This window comes from Hippoglossus hippoglossus, chromosome 4, assembly GCF_009819705.1.
Source record: "Hippoglossus hippoglossus isolate fHipHip1 chromosome 4, fHipHip1.pri, whole genome shotgun sequence".
NCBI lineage: Eukaryota > Metazoa > Chordata > Actinopteri > Pleuronectiformes > Pleuronectidae > Hippoglossus > Hippoglossus hippoglossus.
The window spans coordinates 19380054-19401134 of NC_047154.1; the positions used below are offsets into that span (position 1 = coordinate 19380054).

A 21081-nucleotide genomic window follows, 5' to 3' on the forward strand; every position below is an offset into this window, starting at 1 on the left:
CCATCGTTGTGATAGCATTCAAGAGCAGAGCGGTTTTAGCTGGCTAACTGCAACATAAAACTGGCCCTGGGAAAGCTGGCTGTTATTTCTGATTCTTATCCAAAGCCCTGGCAGCTGACAGAAGCAGACAGGAATGATGTGCATGTAACCACGGGATAGTGCTCATTCTGGTTTAATGTCTCGTCTACATCAACAGATTTTCACCTTTTTCCTCATGTCAGCAGGAGATACTGTTTATCCGAGTAAACCCAACTGAAGCCAAGCATAAAAAATCCTTTAGCGCAGCGCTGCAGGCTGAGGCCCAACTTACAACCTCTCACACCAAAAAGGAAAGCACGTCCTCAAAGATCCTTGAATTTCCAGAGGTACAGTATGTACCAGCACCAGGAAATGAAAAGGATTCGGTCTAACTGGAGTGAAAAAACATCAGGACAAGATTTTTTTTTTTGTATCCGTGGGAAATCATAAATCAAGTCCAATCAAATCTTTGGCAGCTTAAAGAACATACAGCTGCAGGGGTTTTACGAATCAGTCCTGCTTGGTTTCGTGCCAAGGTTTACACATTCAAACACATGCAAACTATCTGGTTCTTTCACTGGCTCACTCGTCTTTTATCACCTGGGGTTGAATGTGCCAGTTGCACATTGTGCCAGCGACACAAGAGCCACTCAACAAAATCACGACGGTTTGCTCTCAAATGGTGGAATGAGCTCCCCATTGACATCAGGACAGCAGAAAGTCTACATATCTCCCCCCCAGGCTAAAGACACACCTCTTTCCACTACACCTTGGTTAAGATAATAATGTCTAATAACCATCGTCAACTCTGGTGTTTACTTAAAAAATTGCACTTAAATGTAGCACTTGTAGTTTGGCTTTTTTAAGCTAATTGTACATGATTCTTGCTGATTTGGGTTTGTACCCTCATGGTTGAATGCACTTATTTTAAGTTGCTTGGGATAAAAGCTTCAGCTAAATTATATGTAATGTAATAAATAGATAGGAAATCACACTCAGCAGGGTTGTTTGTCTCAGCAGGATGTTTGCTCCTCATCCTCAGTCAATAGAGGTCAGCCGATCAGTTAGGATTATGATGCATTTGATCCTGCCTGTCAATATAACACCGTTCAATGCATCTGTAATTGGACAGCTCTATTGTGATTAATTGTGTGCATGTGGGGGATGGAAGGGGAAGGGCAGGGTGGGGTGTAGAGGAAACAAAGGCCCTGTTCATACCTGGAACTAACATGTGTTGTTTGTGATCTAAACACGAGTCGACAGAGTACATCGGTTCACACCTGACATTAGACTGCATCTCCACCTGCTTCTCAGTTCACCATTTACTATCGGATCTGTCTCTCCTGATCTATATGCAAATACACAACACACATCATTTGTCGTGAATCAATGCACTATGCACTTTACAGTGAAATTAGGTGTGATCTAATTGAAAGAAAAGAAAATCAATATGTAGCAGTGGCCACAAATAAATCAGTATATCAGCAAAACTGAAAAGTGTAAAAAATATTTTTATATATATTATATTTGATGGGGGATTGAGATGCTTCGGCTTCACTTTTGGGGGAAAGTCATGTCTTCCATCTTTATATACAGTGTATGGTTCACACAGGTAAAAGAATTTGGCCAAATGCATCCCAGACCAAATCTTTAGCAGAAGAAAACAAAAAACGACATTTGGCTACAGAGATGCAGTTCTCTGCCAATTCTGTTCACGACCTCACTGTGTTGAAGGTAATCACGTAATAGCTTCAATCATTGGTATATTGCATTCGTTGCGGTGACATTGAATTAAGGGCTTGCATGTAAACCTCCTCCATGAAATTCCTTCTGTACACAGAAGAAACTGTGTTTTAACTGAGGCCAAATACATGAAGCCAAAGCTGATGGAGCACATTAACAATCCAGGATTAAATTTAGCCTGGACCTCATCTGGTATCCAGCGGAGACTTGTCACATCCAGCCTTCAGCTAGAACATTCAAATTTATTTTAAAGGGAATAGAAATATTTTTTTATTGGGATTGAACATGGTTTACGAAAACGAAAGAAATTGACAGAGAATTAATCAGCAGTTATATTTGTTGCCATTTCTTTGTTATTGTGTAAACAAAAGTGCCAAACATTTGTTGCTCTTCCTGACATCACATAATATTTCATTTAAGTTTTTTTTGGAAAGTTGGACTGAACAGGATAAGAAACCTCATGACGGGCAACTGTGGTGGGTGTTTCTGACTGTTTGTGGATGTTGCGCCCAATTAATGAATAATATGATAGATAGCCAACAATTTGCTTTGTAGCGAGCCATAAATTAAGTGTGACACTAATCAATCCTACATAATTCTATGTCACCACTGACATTTTGCAGATACATAATTGTGACATGGAGGAAATAAAGGCGTGACATTGCATTGTGCGATCAAAGTGTGTGTATTTTCTTTGTGAAGAACAGTGAAGCGACGCTGTGTGTTGGCTTTGGTACATTAATGACACTCAGAGAGGGGCTTTGGCCTGGAACAATGCAGTGTTTGAATATTGCTGATCATGTGTTCAGGAGCCGTATCAAGACCCCCCTCCTCACCACCACCCCCCCTCCGTCAACCTCCTCTCCCTGCTGGCTATAGCCTCCCCTCCCCCTCTCATATATATACTGCATGTGTACGTGTGTGTTTACATTCTTATCAGCTGTATTCATGTTTATAAATTAGTTTTGTGAGACAGTCCTCCGTCATCAGGCTCTTCTTTTTGTTTGGCCCCTACCCCAGATAAGCAGATTTAATTTGATCTAGTCACGCTTACAAGTGTTGCACACAGCAACCTTACATAAATGAGACGGCTGCGTGTTTCCATTCGAGTCCGACAGGAGGATATGAAGAAAACACGTTCATACTAATCTCTTTCATGAGAAGAAATAACTCAGGGACACAGATTAATATGAAGTTGTGAAACTGGTCCTTCAGCATTGGATTAAAGGGGATTTAGTCTCAGTGTAACTGGGTTTCGGCTGTCTACAAAAAATAACATGCAGGCTTTGCCTAAAATAAACACACACTATTTAAAAGGGGAGGATAAAAAACGGTTACCACATTCTATAAAAGTGTTGTAATCACTCAACTTGGATCTGTATAGTAGCAACCTGTAAAAACTTAACCAATTATATCCACTCATTTTAACCAGGCAGACGTAGATACACTCACAACCCACTTTACTGTCTTATATATAGCATAAAGGATGTGAGGCACGTCTGGGTGAAGGTGATTCCCCCCCAACTTAAATATATGCTTATATGGACATGTTGCTCAATCATAGATGCAGCCACTTATTGGTCTCACAGCTACTGTGTACACTTGCTTTTCAAAAGTCTCCACTTCACTCCATCCACAGGTGTTTTAAAAATGAGGACTAACAGTATAGTTGCTGCAACCTCGCTGGTTTGGAACAATCCCACTATTTCAGCCCACTTAGCTGCCACATGTGAATTGGCAACACATTTGCATTCATGTTGGTGAATGTGGTCACAATACAATCAGATCACAATCCATCCTCAGAGTGTTTTTGGTACATTTAAACACTAACTTTTATGTGGTCAGGCTCTATATCCGACTACAATTCAATCCCTCAAAACATATGTTGATACCAGGTGTTAGTGTTAGATGTACCAGTGCACATACATGCACAAGTACCCAGGTACATATATGTGCAGCTGTGTGCTGTGTCACTTCCTCTGAGAGGTCGGCTCGCACTGGAAAAACCATTTGTATAGCAACAGGATTTAGGTCAAACATTCAGAAGGATATGTCCAATCCTAAAATTTAAATTTGCACATAAAATGAAAGCACATTTTTATACTGTGTGTGTGTGTGTGTGTGTGTGTGTGTGTGTGTGTGTGTGTGTGTGTGTGTGTGTGTGTGTGTGTGTGTGTGTGTGTGTGTGTGTGTGTGTGTGTGTGTGTGTGTGTGTGTGTGTGTGTGTGTGTGTGTGTGTGTGAATGTTTGTTTGTTTGTGTCCCCTTCACCTCGAGGTGATCAGCAGGTGTAAAGGAACATGCAGACGATACCCCGGCCTCCTCTCAGTTTTGGTTTTCAGTTGCAAAGCCTCTATTATGTGCTATGTGACACTCGTGTGCCACTGGCTCACTAACTGCCATTTGCATTAACAGTGGAGTGAACCCCTCCCCCCCCACACACACACACACACACACACACAAATACAGTTTTACCTACTAACACCACCACTGCTTCAATGGCTGTGAAGCTGCAGCAACAGGCTGCTCTTTGGTCACTGCTGATTTGCTACACAAAACTGCTTTTTCTTCTGTGTATAATTGTTCTGCAGACAGGCTGTCGCTGACCTACATACACAGACACAGTGAGAAATGATCAATGAACAAACCCTAAATACTTGCTTTAATGTGGCTCTGAAGTTGTTATGCTTTAAACAGCATGTTGTGACTTAACTCAGACACCAGAACAAACGGATCTCTTTGATGCTTCAAAAAGATCAAACTTGATCTTCACCAAATCGTAGAACTATTCCTCTTTTGTTTGTTCAATTTTGAAAACCCAGCATCTTATTTATAAAGGGTCCTGACAGTTGCTGCCTTCTGATCAGCTCGGCAGTCTCCTTTTTGTAGCAGGGGTTTGGTGAAGGGGTTGGAACAGGCTCCCAGCGTAACTAGTTGGCCCAGTTTCTAGTTTATCTCGTTTCTTGTTTATCTGAATAACAGAGCTTTAATCCAGGAGGGGCCCCTGCCCCAGCCCTTCATACTATAGACTTGAAAACATATATGAGCCTCCAACAACCACACCCACCTCCGCCTGATAAGGTCTGTATGTAATGTGTGTGTGCGTGTGTTGGGGGGGTAGTGGCAGGGGAGTTATAATGTGTATATAAGGGTTATATACATGGAGCTGAGGGAGGGCAAGAGAAAAAAAACAAAGAGACAATCTGATAGAAGTTGAGGGACAAATGGAGAGAGTCTAAAAGAGACAATTGTGTGGAGGAAAACAATGAAGGGAAAAACAGATAAAGACAAACAGACCACGAGAAAGGATATCATGAGAGGAGGGTTGGGTGGGTGGGCAGGGCAGTGGTCTTGCCGGTTGGACAGGATCCTGATTGGCTGGCTCTTGTGGTGTCAGTGGCTTTAGTCAAACAGGCCTCCCACTTTCATGATTTCACCTCTTTCCATGACTGTTGAGTGGTTTTCAGACACTTTTCTCCCTCAGAGCTGCAACTAACTGTTATTTTCACCATCAAGTAATCTGCTGATAATGTTCTCAATCGATTTTATCTTTTGGTCTAAAAAATGCCAACAAATTGATGATGATGATTCTAAATCGAAAATGGATCCTACTTGGTTGCATCCAGCATGCGTCCGAAGACATAGAAAAAGCACTTAGAAGTAAACACTGAATGTAGCATTAGCAAATAGCAGCTTACAGGTAGCCTGCAGCTGCACCTTCAAGACCTCACGGCAACGGCTGGGGGCGGAGTTAACACAGAAACAGTAACCGAACTGGAAATTCCGCCTGTTTACCATAAGTCACATTTTGCATTTCCTGTGACTTGTGTCAACGCCGACACCAGCGACAATTTAAATGACAGCTGCTGTTGTTTGATGTGATAACTGCACAAATTTTTCATTTTATGAACTTTAGTATCCAGCTGTCTTAACACATCTGGAGGCATTGGGAGCTGAGCATTGGACCTTATTCACACCCACCAGAGGAGATGTTTGTATGTTTAGGACAGAAAGGGATAGAGGGGGAATAAAGCAACATTGGGGGATGGGAGTTAAGGGGGGGGGGGGGGGGGGCAATTTCCGAGATTTATGGCGCGGCACTTCACGAAACGCATGCATCCTGTAATTAAAACTCCCCCTTGCCTCTAGCAGTCCTGTACATTACTGACATCCCCCCGTCCACCTCAGCTCTCTTCAGTTTAACAGTCCCCACCCACTAGATAATAAGATCTTATGGCAGCTTGGCATCACTAATGAGGGCTGAATGCCACAATGAGGGACAGTCTGTTAGTCGTTAGAAACCACGACTGTCACCAAACTTCATCTGGAGGAGCCTTTCATTTTAATTTGCTCCGAGCTGGCGCCTAAAGTAAACACCGAAATCTTCTACGGAGTGACAACAGTTTTTTTTTCTTTTTCTGTCAGCTCATCCTGTAGGTGGGTGGGGAACGTCGCATCATTCCCTTTCATCGATGAGGTGGCAGAGTAGCTTCAGTGTTTTCCAGAGTCAGGATTAATCCCTGTGTGCACAATCCAAATGTCAAATGAACATATAGTTTCTTCTACCAGACGTCTTGTTTGACTTTCAGGTTTGTTTGCTCATGATGTTACTAGTCATGCAGCTCACAGCTCATATGATACTATTTAAATATCATAAATAAATCATTCAATGAAGAATAAACAGAAAAGGAATAAGTAGCTATTTATTAATTTATATGGGTAACATTCTATGGGTTCAGCTTCACCACTCAGTAATTTGCAGTTTTTCGCTATAAAGTGCTTGAATCAGTGTGTTTGTTTCAGGGTTTGAATCCAGGCATTTGAAAAGATTGTGTCAGAGAGCACGGCCAAAATGTAAAAGCCCCATTCATAGATAAGCTACCCACACGCTGACTAAAATGTGAAAGAGGCTCCACGAAGGCAACATTTATACCATGCATGAAGAGGGACATGGTGAAAAACTGAATAAAACGTCAAAGGTTCCTCGTCGGCACAGATTGAATTTTGGAAAATCTTTCGATGGTCTTTTGTGTTGTTGGGAAAGTAGTGAAAAACACCTCCAAGTGCTTTTTGAGTCTAAGCAAAGTTGTTTTCAGAAATGAACTCTGTGAAAAAACATGTGTGAGTTTTAAAAAGAATTTCTCCGCAGTTTGTCTTTCACGTATGAAGACGGCAGCAGCGTCAGACGTGTTCACACCAACAGAAACATGTCTAGATCATTCAGATAAGCGGTGGCGCCTGGGTAGATCCTGCAGGAGGCAGAACATGATGTATAAATTCCACTGCGGAAATCACTCGACACAAGTGTGGCGCCTTATCACCAAAAGCTAGTAATGGCCTGCTTGCTCACTGTGGGCTGTTGTGTCAGTCGTCTTGGTTCAATCCTCTGTGGTTTGGTTTGATGCTCACTCAGGTACATTGTTTTTCACAACCTGCCATCTTCAATAACACATGGTGAAACTGCATGACCTCAAATGGATGAGGTGTACTTGGTAAAACCTTCATGCAGCATACAAGTCACTGTTAGATTGAAGTGTGTGACGCATAAATAGAAATGCATCGAAGGGGAGATTTCACTATCACGCTGGCAAACTGGGCTGGAAAAAAAACCACGGGCTCAATGGTCTCACTGTACTCCCCCGAGTGGGTGCCCCAATTTTTACTGCTAACTTTCACTGAACTTTCCAGATCCTGGGGCCCTGCTAGCAGCTGGACCCACATCAGGTTCTCATCATGCCAGACTGGTCCACTGCATTTCTCTATTTCCCCCATCCGTCGTCTCCTCTGGTGATCAGAAGGAGGCAACTGTTTGGTTTCTGTCCATTTAGAAGTGGCCAGATCTTATTAGTTTATTTAGCTGGAGCATCTCGCTGTCATAGCACATGTGACAGCTGTGCTGGTTTTGGTTTTCCAATGTCAGATCTCAAACATGTTAGATACGAAAACATCTCTTGTCTTCATGAGTTTCCCTCTTCTTCTGCTTCGCAGCTGTATGAACTGGACGGAGACCCAAAGAGAAAGGAGTTCCTGGATGACCTCTTCAGCTTCATGCAAAAAAGAGGTTTGTAACTGTGCATGAATATTTTTACATCCATGAACACTGCTTCCTCTTTCCATTCAGTTTCCTATCGTGTCATATTATATCTCCTCATTGTGTCATATAGAGGCTTTTAATAGTTGGACATAGACAGGATGGTCTCCCCCATCTCTCCCTGACATACGACACACTGCTGTCTTCTCATCTTACACGCAGAGGGGTGGGGGGGTCTTCATTCATTTTGGAGACGATTGCTTTATGGTCTTGCAGACCCTCGTCGTTCCCAGGCTATAACTAGAGGGAACACATCGTATCAATGCCTGGGAATGGCCCTGCCCACACTTCAATTACCGCACACACACACACTCAGAAACACTGACTCAGCCGTCGTGCAGGATCTTCACACTGATGACACACACATAACGCCAAAACTGCAAACTTATTGTCACACTTTGGAAACATGGATTGTGTAATGTTGTATTTTTGTGTATTAGGTACATTAATGGCCAGTAGCTCATTCCAGATGATTCTCTCATAAGTACCAAGAAGGGTTAGGGGACTCATGGCTGATTTAATCAGATCAGAGGGCGGGAGACAACAGGCATGCCCTCACAACTGAAAAACCAGCACTAGATGTTTACACTGTCAGAGCCACCAACAATGGGCGGGTCTCCCAAGTCCTCTGTGAGAATGTGAGAGTGCCATCTGCAGGCCATATTCATAAATGATGCATTGCTCCTTAAAAGGCAAATCAAGGATTAATCATATTTTATGTTACATGTGGGGCCTGGGGACTGTATCTAGGATCACTCATTATTTGAAGTCATGTAATATGATGATCACAGTATTAAAAGCTTAATTTTTCTCTGCTGGGAAAATAATTTGTCATGGATTAATATAAAACTGTAAGTACTGACGGATGTTGTCCTAAGGTGTTTTATTATATATTATAATTTATTATTATAGTCTTTTATTTATCTGCACTCACATCACCTCCATTTTAAAGACAAGAAACCAGCCTGGTCAGGTTTCGTCATGGCAAACAAATGCTGGTTAGTATATGGTTTGAGAAACATTTAAACAATATTATATTAAGTTAAGTAAATTAAAAGATAATATAAAGTTGAAATTAAAGCCTGACTGATATGGATTTTGGGGACCGATGCCAATACCGATTTTATGTAGGAAAACATTTACTTGTCTTTTCTCTCTGCTGCCACTGTGCAGGACGATGCATGCAAGAAAGCAGTTTCTTCTTATGACTGTTTGTTATTTCTCTGTTGACATTGCCCATCTGTATCTGTCTATGTGTGTGTGTGTGGTTTTAGGAACCCCGGTGAATCGTATTCCCATCATGGCCAAACAGGTCCTGGATCTGCACATGCTCTACAGGCTGGTGACAGAGAAGGGCGGCCTGGTGGAGGTCATCAACAAGAAGCTGTGGAGGGAGATCACCAAGGGACTCAACCTGCCTACCTCAATCACCAGTGCAGCCTTCACCCTACGCACACAGTCAGTACACACACACATTCACACACACCCTCACACACCAGTCATATAAAGCTAATCAGTTGATTTCATGCATGATTGAGAGCTGTCAGGTTTCACTGTCTGGTAACTGTCTATCAAACTCGACTCTCAAAACGTTGTATTCAAATGTCTCATAGACTGAGTTCAGGTGATCACTGTGTGAATAAATCCATTGTGTTCCTCTCAGATACATGAAGTACCTGTACCCATATGAATGTGATAAGAGGGGTCTGAGCAACCCCAACGAGCTCCAGGCAGCCATTGACAGCAATCGGCGGGAGGGCCGACGACAGAGCTTTGGAAGCTCCCTCTTCACCTACTCGCCCAACGGGACACCCACCATGCTGTCCTCGCCGAAGCTCCACACATCCAGTATGGGCCTGACTCTGGGCACCAACGGCGCCTCGCTGACGCCTATCCAGAAGATCAAGAAAGGTGACTTTGTTTATCATGCTGCTGATAATTGTTAGAGCGAGGTCATGTTGGGCATTTTGAGTCATCAGAAGTTTAAATGGCTGAAGATTTTGATTTGTTTTTTAAAATTTTTCAAAACTTCAAACACAGAAATGACAAATACAACGAGCAGATGGGTTGTCCTCAACATTACAGTGTAATATTGTGTTAATGATAAAACACACCAGGGCCATGTTCTTCATTTGTGGTTCACAGAGTTGTTCAGGAAGCTGCTTTAAAATTCACTGGGTGCTGTTGCCATAGTAACAAGACCTGAATCCCAATCCTGCCAAAGTACATATATGATGAAGTATTAAACAAAATATAAGTTTGTACACTAAAAAAACAATCTCAATGTCATTTGAGATTCTGTAGGAAAAGACAAACTGATCCAAAAAGATGGCACGTTAGCCTCAACTAGCTAAACCACAAACCCCTAGTTAACAGTGACAAAATATGAATCTGTCTCCCAATTAATCTGAATGAATAAATGGATTTGCTGTCAGATCTTAAACTGATATAACCGTAACATCATGTGCATCTTAGACAAACTGTCATATTTGCCAGAGAAGAACACAATTTATATTGATAACACAATATACTCAGTTCCACCTTCTTTCCCTCTCTGTGCTCTCTGACCAAAAGAAGATGGAGTCCACCTGCTGCCGGGGCTTAGCATGGCTCGTTTGTCATCGGGGGCCCTGGCGGGTCACTCGTTGGCTGCTGTGCAGGCAGCGGCAGCCCAGGCAGCAATGGCTGCTCAGGTGGCTGCTCTGGAGCAGCTGAGGGACAAGCTGGAGGCTGGCGAGCCTCCGGAGAAGAAGATGGCGCTGCCGCCTGAGGATCACCACCGACTTTTGCAGAGAGCGCTGCAACACAACCTTCTGGCCATGACTGCCCAGCTACCCATGAACATCCGAATCAATAACCAAGGTACTGAACACACAGGGGAGTTTTACAATCAGCTAATACGAGGAAAACAAAACAACTAGATTAGATTTTCATGTTCAAATGGAGGAACAAAACCAAATGTGTTCTTCCTTCTTGTTAAGAATCTTAACCAACTAAAAATAGACTTATATGTCATCATAATTCTCAAATTAATATGAGGTGAATTTCACACATTCTCCCGCTTCCTGGCAGCTAGTATCTTGAGACTTTCTTGTAATCTTGCCACAAACCACACCACCAGGAAGTAATTCACAGTGGCCCTGTAGGTTGGCCTGTAGGTTGGCCTGTTTAGTTTAAAGAAGCGCCCTTCATGCACCCGCTCATACTGAACATGTGTGTGTTTGTCTGCACGGGGATTCTCTAATGCAGCTGTGCACTTTGATCTTATCTCTATCTGATTGAACACGCAAACTGTTTCTCAACACTGATAATCCAGGTGACTTCAGAGAAAGTCACTGGACAGACTGGACGTTTCTGCAAAATTCACAAACTAAGTAGATTTTCCTGAGAGATAATTTTGTGGACTTTATATGATAAATTAAAGGAAGAGTCAACTTTGGAAAAGTGTTAAAAAGGCAATTTGCACAGTGTTTATATTAAAGAAAACTAGTGTGAGTTAAAACGATTGGTCAGCTTTACTTTCTGTTTGTCTCACAGAGAGCAGGCAGAACTCCGCCCTGAACCTCACCACCAATGGCACGAGCAGCATCAGCATGTCAGTGGAGCTCAACGGAGTGGTGTACACTGGTGAGTGTCGCTGTCCTGTCACGGGATGGGACCTTTTTTGTCAGGGTGACATTGTAACAACTGCAGATTACAGATAAACCAATGATAAGTAAATGAACAGCTTCTTGTTTAACAAAAGTCACGTGCAGTTGCTTTCCAGAGTCTTGAGCTGTTTTCACTGAACTCCGGATATTCTCCTGAAATTCCAAAGATATGTCCACTTGGGAAGACAAAGAGACTCTAGAGCTCTTAGTGATGAGGGCCGACGTCCGGGTCGATGTGCTGTAAACTAAAACATTTGATTTCTGCAGTGGAATTCATACGTCATGTTGTCCCTCCTGCTCGCTCTACCCAGGTGCCACCCCTAGAGAGTATCTTCTAAAATGTTCATTTGAAGATGTTTTCAGACATGATCTGAAGTCCAGACATTTACAGTAAATTTTACAGATTTCCAGATTTCCCGCTGTATGTGAGAACGCGAATGCCCGAGTCAGTTGCTCTGGACATTTTCCGGAGTTCCTGTCTAAAAGCAGCTCAAGCTTCTTTTTCAATAGATATGACGATAATCAGGATCCCTCTGTGTTCTAACTTTAATTTCTGTGCTGCGTGTGTCTTTTCCTCTCCAGGCGTTCTTTTTGCTCAGGCAGCAGGCTCAGCCTCTTCTGGTGCGTCTGGATTGTCCGCCACCGGCGCTCGTGTCGGCCCTCAGAACACACCTACCTCAAACTCCAACAGCCTGTTGTCTTAACAAACCCCCACCCCCCCACCCAGCCTTTCCCCTCTACTCTTTTTAAAAAAATTACCACGCTAAGTAAAGCCAAAAACCAACCTCATTTTCTACATCATCTATGCCAAAAAAGAGAAGACCCATACACCGTACAGAAGACACCAACTGAAACTCGGATCACTTGAAGTACACTATCTCAGGTTTTCTCTCACAAACTCACTCTTTTGTTCTTCGTAGCCAAAATAATTTTGAAAGAAAATTATCCCCACTGAGAGTCAGTATATGCTTAACAATGCACAACTTGTGAATTATTTATTTCTGCATAAATGTACAGATTATCGGAGAACAAAAGAGAAGGTAATAACCAGGAAGGGCAATGCACTGTTTACACATACAAACACAGCTACTGACTGACAGTAATGTTTGATCCTCTAGGGGAGAGATTTTTTTTTATTTTATTTTATCTTTTCATTGTCAATTATTATAATTATTGTTATTCTCTATTGTGTTTATCATTTAAATCTTTACAATCCTCTCACTGCAGGAAAAAAAGTATATATATTTAGAATTCTATAAAAAAAAAAAAATGAATATCTTCTATTTTTAATCAGAAAAGCTTTAAAGGTATATGTTGTTTCTTCAGGGCATATAACAATGTACCGCTGTGACCTCATTTTGTGTAAAACCTTATAACCTTATTCACATGGCAGCCAGTTTGGATATCTATGTGGAAGAGCGCGTCTGGTGCAGGTCTGCACTCGTGTTGTGTAGAGACACACGTCATATCTATGCCACAGATTTTTCAGGGAAACGCAAAATAAGAAACGCCTGGATCTCAAGAATCTGCAAGGATGTTGGTCGACTGTTGAATATATTTGGTCCATTATCGATTGCGACAAAGAGAGTTTCTGCAGTGGCTAGTTAGTGGGAATGCTACGTGGCTGACAGCCCTTGCTGAATTCATGCAGTTGTCGTGTTGTTGCTCTTCCTGAAACAGCACGATATATAACCCCCCCCCCCCCCCGGCTCACCTGTTTGTTGACATAAGGCCAGTTCAATACATATCTATGCCAATCATGCAGGTTTATTGTCAAGCGGCTGTATGCAGGTATATGTTCAAAGTGGCTGTTTGTACGAATAAGGTCTGTTGAGCAGGTGGGAAAATGAACTGAAGCCTTTCGTTACATGCTGGATCTTCTGAGCCCCGGGCGGCGTCCACACCGACCGTTCCTGGTGCCGTTCAGGGTTCAGACGTTTTTTGTGAATATCACGTTTTCCATTGTTCTCAGGTGAACCTCCCCACCCCCCGCCCCACCCCCTTGCTCATTGCTTTGTATAATATCCCGCAGTCTTCTATTACACTTGACAGAGTAATGCTTTTCAATGTCTTTCCCTGCGGAAAGATTTGTTTTTATCTTTTTTATGATACTTGGCCTTCTAGTTGAGTGATTGTCTTAAGGTCAGATGCATGCATGTGTTTGTAGATAAAAGTCCGTCAGCGTGCAGGAAAATTCTTGATTTCCTGTCCAGGATTTAAAGGAGTTGAGTGTCTGCTTAATCCCTGTTATTGTGGAGACACTCACAACGGACAATCAGGTGTCAGGAGAAACAATCTGATCTTCAGGAAAAACTTATCCTGACAATTAGTTCAGCTCATATCTGATGTTTTTTTTTGTTTTTCTTGTATCATAGATTACAAATGCTTTCGCTTGTTTGTTTCAGCTTTGTGTTTTTGCATGACTTAGTGCTTATTCTGATCCAAGTGCTTCTTATCCTGTGCTGTGACGAGGGCGGGGTCCTCTGGATACTGGCTCGCCATCCATTAAGGATAACACAGAGAATGTCTTGTGATCCTCGGACAGTTTTTTTGTTGAGATTTTGCTTAATTGGGGCTTTTGATAATGAATGATCAGAGATAATCATAGCTGTGGCTGAGCACTCGCTTGTGTCTTAGTGTTTGCATAAACACTCTCTGCAGTTAGATTTATAAAAGGTTCAATCTTCCACCGTGGAGACGCCGCATCACCTCACCGTGTCTCCACATTTTGAAGTGGATCAATCATTTAGCTTTTTGAACTTTAACCCGTGTTACTTCACTGGTTTGTTGGCTGTTAAAGATTGTTACGCAACCCCACCCCCGACCCCCGACGCAAAGCAGCCTCATTCCTACCGACGTTAGGAACTAAATCAGGCTTTGTACGTGGGTTCTGTTCTGAGGCCTTAACGCAGCATGAGATGACCAGAGAGCGAACAGTACCTCCATCTAATCACGTTTTACTGTTACAGTCAAAAATCACCAGATGGCTGTCGAGGCTTTGATTCTGGACGCGGCTCTCGGTGGGAAATCACCACCAGCTGCTGCACAAACACTGGTCAGTTCTGGAAAGTTCTCTTTATGCTCAGATAACCAACAACTCCCATTCAGAAACCCAGTCATCAAACACTGGTGTTTAAGTGAAGAGAAAGTGAAAGTTAAGAGAAGAAAAAAATGAAAATCTGAGCTTAAGTTGTATTTTACTAAATGTTTTCCAGAAACAGCTTCTCATTGGTCGTGTTCCATCTTAAAGAGACACAGAGCCTCAGTTTTTCATAGTGTGTCAGGGCAAGTTTACTTAAGAAACAAAATAATGACAGAAAGTTTAAATACCAATCATCATCAATTCGTTATAGATTCAAAGATGCAAACAAAACTATCATCGACTCACTTACTCACAGACCGGCTCAATGCATACCAGCCTGCGCCACCTACAGGCAAGAAATATAGCAGCAGCAACAGTTTAGATGCGCAGATGGACACTACCTGCAGGCAAAGACTCAACAGCAGCAGTTTGTGTAGCTGCTGTTGTATTTGTGTGTAGTTTGGACAATTATACAACATGCCAGTTAAAATAACTTGTGATCAGAGGCAGAACATTTCACTCAGGTAGACAAGGATAAACGTGGAGAATCATTGTTTCACACTAACCTTTCATGTTAATTATTTTACCAATGAACGAGATCATGAGACACAGTTGAAAGCTCCAGAAAAACTGTAAAATTGGACCTTGTGGTGAGAGGATTCTTCAGCCCCACCACGTGTGTTAATTATTAATTGTGCAGTTAGTTATTAATTGTGAATCCCATTGAGATTAACGCAGCCTGAACCGCAGCTCTTAAAGCTGCTGCAGCTTGAACTGCACCTGCAGGTTTGAAACTGCTGCTGCTGCTGTGACTGAACACTGGGCCTGGTTTCATTTGCTTCACATCAGTGACACTGTGTGTTCTTCTTCAGAAGACTGAGTTACAGTTACTGCTAATGAATGGAAAACCAGCAGGCCAGCCAGACGTCTTGAAGCTAGTTTGATGTACGATCATATCGACGCCGAGCAGGAAACAGAGATAAAAGTTTCCTCCTCTCCTACCTCTACATATTCTCTCTGGAAATCAGCCTGATGCTTATTTAAAAACAGTGACTCTTTGACAGCAGAGGTTTATTTTAAACAACAAAAACATTTTGGGGTATTTTGCAGAAGTGAAAGTCCAGTTTGTGCAGGGTTACAGCTTTACATAGAGATGATACAATACCTGGTTCCTTATTTGTGAACAACTCGCACATCAATCAGCCCGAAACCATTTTGCCTTTTAACATGTGAATGATTTTTATGCAGTTGTGATTCATATGATGGAGCCTGACGTAAAGACTCAGAACCCTGTTAGAAATATTGATAAGACTACTTACAGAGGTCCGTTCTACAATGAAAAACGTTTCATTATTCAAATAATCATGCAGTGTACATAAATATCTTGAAATGTAATAATATAATGAAAAACATAGAAGATACAAAAGTTTTACTACAGCCCCCCTGTACATTTGTACTAACCAAGTAGTTTAGTAAATTAATATTTACAAAAGACCTTTTGAATTTGTGATTCAAACATAGTTTAACCAATGAAATCACATGATTTTTCCCTGATGATAAAACATTTAGCTATCATCTTATTTATGTTACTCAGTAAGTATAGATTAGACGATGTTATAATTACTTTGAGAATGTAAAATGTCCGAAAATCAGATTCAGGTTTTGAACTCAAATCTGACCAAGTATTTCGTTATTGCGTGGTGTCGTCGTAGGGCAGCGTAGTCTCTACAGTAAAGTTGGTGTTTACATGCTATGCTAACCTTCAGTCACAGCCTGAACAAACAGAAAGAAGGAAATTCAGTCACCTCTGTTTAACAGAAGCTGCTGTAAACAGTGTCACATATTACAGTATAAAAGGATGTGTTCATTCTTGTTGGTCAGTTTAGTGACTCGCTGAGAGCCCTGCATTTGTCTCTCTGCCTCTTCCTGAGGATCAGATGTCACATTTGCTTGTAATGACTGACAATCACATAAAGGCCTGTCGTGGCTGCAGAGCTTCAGGTCGGAGGAGAGGGGGGGGGGGGCTGCTAGAGAAAGCCAAACTTCAATCAATCTAAATCTAAAGGATCAACATTTCTTCTTAAGATTTGACCCCTTGACCCTTTGGCCCCTGAGGCAACACTCAAGCACCTGCCCCCCCCACACACACACTTCAGCAGATCCATGTTTATCGTATATCTATTGACCTGTGGGATATTTGCATTTGAAAAGCGGAGGTACTGCAGCTCTCTGTATGTCTCTCTCTCTCTTTCTCTCTCTCTCTCTCTCTGTGTGTGCTCGGCAGCGTCCTCAGGGGAAGCTGGCATGTATTTAATTGCGTGGTAGCGACAATCAGGAGATGCTATGAAAACACAGTTTACCTCCAAACACTTTGACATCCCTTCAAACACAATCACGCCCCATTTCTACCTCAAAGACGAAAAAGCTTTGGCAGATTTCTCTGCACCAGCCGCAACAGAGGATCCTGTTGAGGGCTGTGTTCACACAAGGAAACGAATCCAGATGTAGTTGATGCTGGGTTATTAATCGTTGACTATGAAAGAGATTGTAGAGACCGCAGACAATCACCTTTTAATCGAAGGTGGAGGGGGAATCAAGGGAAGTCAGTATCCTCGAGATGCTTCAACCTCTGCAGTAAGAGCTCCCCTCAGTGGTGGTTTTTTGTTACGACGCACAATCAATTTAGATCTCCTAAATGGAATGACATGGTTTTAATTGAAGGCTGGATGATTCATATGCAGCAAAACAAATGACATATTTTAAGTGTTCATGTCTTAATTTCCTTCCAGTGTTTCCAGAGTTTTCTTTCAATCATCAAGCGACACTTAAATAATCAGGATTCTTTCAGAAATCAAAGACACAATCGGTGAATAATCAATAATCAGATCTCCGGTCTTGTCTGTTTCTCTGGATCTGCGCTCAGGCAGGTTTCCCCGTGTATCAGAGGGAGCTTATATGTGAAGAAACGTTGGGACAGTGCAGCTGTGAAAACGGAGTCAGCCTTAACTCTGTTGGCACCAAGTGAGTGTTGAGGTCGGAGCAGACTCTGGCTCGCCCCGCTGTGTTTTGTCTGAATGCTCCCAGCTGCGTCATGTGTCTGTTTGCAGGTGGTTCTCCTCATTAGATCAGCGCAAAGACTTTGCATCTGCAGTTCTCGGGCCATGTCTCTGTTTGTCATGGTTACATTATTGTTGTTGTTGTTGTGGTAATGCAGTTAAAAGCTTGGATTGATTTCCGTTTCAGTCTGCTTTGTTTGAGGCCACAGATCAGATCAATGCCTCGCAGCCGGACTTATTGTCTTAATGCAAATTGCATTTTTTGTTTGTCTTGGAGCTTGATTTTCTCGACAATATAAGTAGTAAACGTTGTGCTGTTCAGGAGTTGATCCCCAAATCTCACACATCAAAGCTTCTGGTCTGTTCTTCTTGAAATATTGCTGCTTTCACTCCCACCGGAGCTGTAGCTAAAACAACCTCTTACCAGGTCCCACTCGCTGCAGGCGTTGAACTTTAGCCAGAGCATTTTACGGGTGTGTGTGGGTGTCTGTGGGTTCAGGGGCTTTTGGACTGGACTTCGCCACTGACTTCACCTCCGTCAGGTGGAAGGTGGAGGAAGGGAAAAGGATGATGTTGAGAAAATAACAAGATGCCTTCTGCTGTGACAATTGTAATATGAATTTATTAACCTGTATTACCGAGATTCATTTAATAGATTATTTCTGAAATATGGCTTTTTAGGGCTCTGGATTATATCATGTTTATATTGTTTGTTTGTTTTTGCTGTCTTTGCTTTTTGTTTTCTTGATATGCTGTAGCCACCGTGGCACACAGAGATTACATTTAGAGCAGATTTATTAATATAGCGATAATCATGATGATAACAAAGTCATTATTTTAGGGAAGCGTGTGACGTAATCGTGTGTGTGTGTGTGTGCGTGCTTCGTGTGTCTCTGCGTCAACTTCAGAACTGAAACAAGGCTCTGTCTTTTTGTCTCTTACAACTTCTCAGGAAAATCTACCTCTGCCTCCAGTTTGATGCATTTAACCCAGTGAGGGCTCCAGTTACAGTGTAGTGGGTACACCCAATGAGGGCACGAGGGTCAACGCCAGGGTCCGAAATGAACTGTAACATGGATTGGGGGGGAAAAAACTCTGGTGTATTTATAATGTTACATTGGCTGAATATGAATATCTAAATATCCTCAGTGGATATTTGTTTCACCCTGGTTGGTGAATAAAAGGCTCATTTTGGACCCTGAGGTGTTTTCCTCTGTCCCTCTCCTTCTCTCTGTGTTACAGGTTCTTAACACTTCTGCTGTTCCGTTTAATTAAGCACCAACAACAGGGAACCTCCAGCTCAACAGCTAAATACTACTAGTGCTGCAACAAGTACTGCTTCTAGTACCACTGTTAGTACTGCAAGTCATTTCTCAGTCTGTTAATGTGTGTTTATTCCTCCTTTTTCTATAAATACTTTTAAATTACTTTTATTTTATTTTCTTTGATGAATGGGATGTGTCCCGGTAACCATGGTAACAGTGAAGTGGCGACGGGCAATGCAACTGTTTTGTTTTATTCTTTTGTTTCTTTCTGATTTTTTGAAGGGTGAAGAGCTATTCTTCTACACATATATTTACTCAATATGTGTTTGTGTGAATACTTTTATTTTGAATCTGATATTAATAAAATATCACCTTTCTTAAATGTCAGCAGAGCTTCGGATGTGTTATTATTCATGTTGAGGTAAGTTGGTAAACCTGTTTATCAGTACATTCAAAAACATATTCCCTCCATTTGAATTCATTAGCTGATCTGTTATTGTTCACATTTATGTCGTCTCCACAAAGTAACTAAGCACTTAAACCTCATCAGTCTTATTACCATTTATAGTTAACAGCAGCTTATGTCCGCAGTCTCTTATAATCTATAACAAACAAAAAATCATGTTTTATAAAATCATCATATCATCATATAGTAGAAGTATTAAGTAAGGGTTAGGAAATGGAAGTAGTTGGTCAGAATTCAGTGCAATTACTCGTGTATGACTTTATACTTTTACTTTTCAAATTAAAATGTTTCATACAAAACAATATGATCAATTTATAAATGTATAATGCTTTGCTTTAACAGAATTTTAAGAATTTTAAAAAATCAACACATCCACTGTTCAGCACATAGCTCTGCTAAACAGACAGATGGGATCTCAGTGTTACTGTTTGTCCGGATCTGTGGAAAATGTGATGAGTTCTTTCCTGGCCCGTGTTGCATCCTTTCACCAAGTTGTGTAGATAAGTAGTTTTTGCGAAATCATACTGGTAAACAAACGAGACCAATGGACAGGGGTGAAAACATAACCTATTTGTTGGAGGTTACAACAATGTCAACATTAAAGCACTGCAACATGTTAATGCATCAAGATCAGCAATATAATAATTTAACCCTGACAGGGGCTGTCTGTGATTATGACAGAGGAACAAGAGTGGTGAAGCTTCCAGAGGATTCTCCTTGATGTGTTTTACATATCAGAACATTTTACTTTACCTGAATCTGAATCCAGTTGACACTGCTCCCTGCTCTGGTTTCTCGGATTTCTGAATTATTGTGTTCTTCTTCTAGCCTTCGAGACTCAAATATGACAAAATCTCATTGTTTCAGGCCTAGTTTTTAACCAGTCTGTAAACTGACGTGTTATCTAGTACTTTTAAATATAAAAAAAGGTATTTTGGGGGGGAATCGTATTATTTATTTGATATTTAAGTTTCGTTTTGAGGGGAAACAGCATTTAGATAAGGTTTATGTGTTGCTCTAAATAAATGTGAAAATAAAATGTCTTGTTTAAGGCCTTAGATATGATACAATATTTCAAGACTGGCATGCTATCTTCCTATACATTTGATTTAAAAAAGGTTTTTCAGGGAAAATAGAATTTTGTTACTGTAAAATAAAAATGTCTTGTCTTGGGCCTAAGGTTTTACACTGTATTAAAAAAACGTGATCTTATGTATTTGAAATTTAAAATGGTTTAAAGGTTCAGTGTGTAAGATTTAGGTGAAAGGGATCTATAAAATAATCCTAGTGATGTTTTCACTGGTGTGTTTCATCTAAATTCTTGTTTTCTTCACCCTGGAATGTGTCCTTTATATTTAAATACTTTATACTTACATTAGGAGCGGGTCCTCTCTACGGAGGCAGCCAGGTTTATTTTACAGTAGCCCAGACTGGACAAACTAAACACCTTTTGCGTTTTTATGACAACTGAAGGATACCACAGGTTCTCTGTCATGTTTGGAAGGGGAGGGTGAGGTGAGGGGGTATTCAGCTGCAACATGACACTTCACCACTAGAGGTCACTAAATTCTACACACTGAACCTTTTAATGGGAAATGGCAATTAAATAAGGTTTCTGTTAACACCCCCCTGGTTTTAGGCTTTAGACATTATTGTATTTTAAAAACTGACATGACAGTTTGTTATATCTTTGAATTGAAATGGGAATTAA

The 21081-nt window shown here is 41.4% G+C and overlaps 1 protein-coding gene across 2 annotated transcripts in view; it reads left to right on the plus strand.

The window, feature by feature from the left end:
- arid3a (AT rich interactive domain 3A (BRIGHT-like)) overlaps window positions 1–19291 on the plus strand; it is a 43337-nt gene extending 24046 nt beyond the window's left edge. The window contains exons 4-9 of one of the 2 annotated variants that reach the window (XM_034583484.1): window positions 7749–7821; window positions 9126–9309; window positions 9515–9762; window positions 10426–10713; window positions 11389–11478; window positions 12084–19291. In XM_034583484.1, the coding sequence (XP_034439375.1) occupies window positions 7749–7821; window positions 9126–9309; window positions 9515–9762; window positions 10426–10713; window positions 11389–11478; window positions 12084–12205 (1005 nt within the window). In that variant the 3' untranslated portion in view covers window positions 12206–19291. The remainder of the gene's footprint in view (window positions 1–7748; window positions 7822–9125; window positions 9310–9514; window positions 9763–10425; window positions 10714–11388; window positions 11479–12083) is intronic. The other variant, XM_034583485.1, reaches the window with a different exon arrangement.
- Window positions 19292–21081: the final 1790 nt, after the last annotated feature.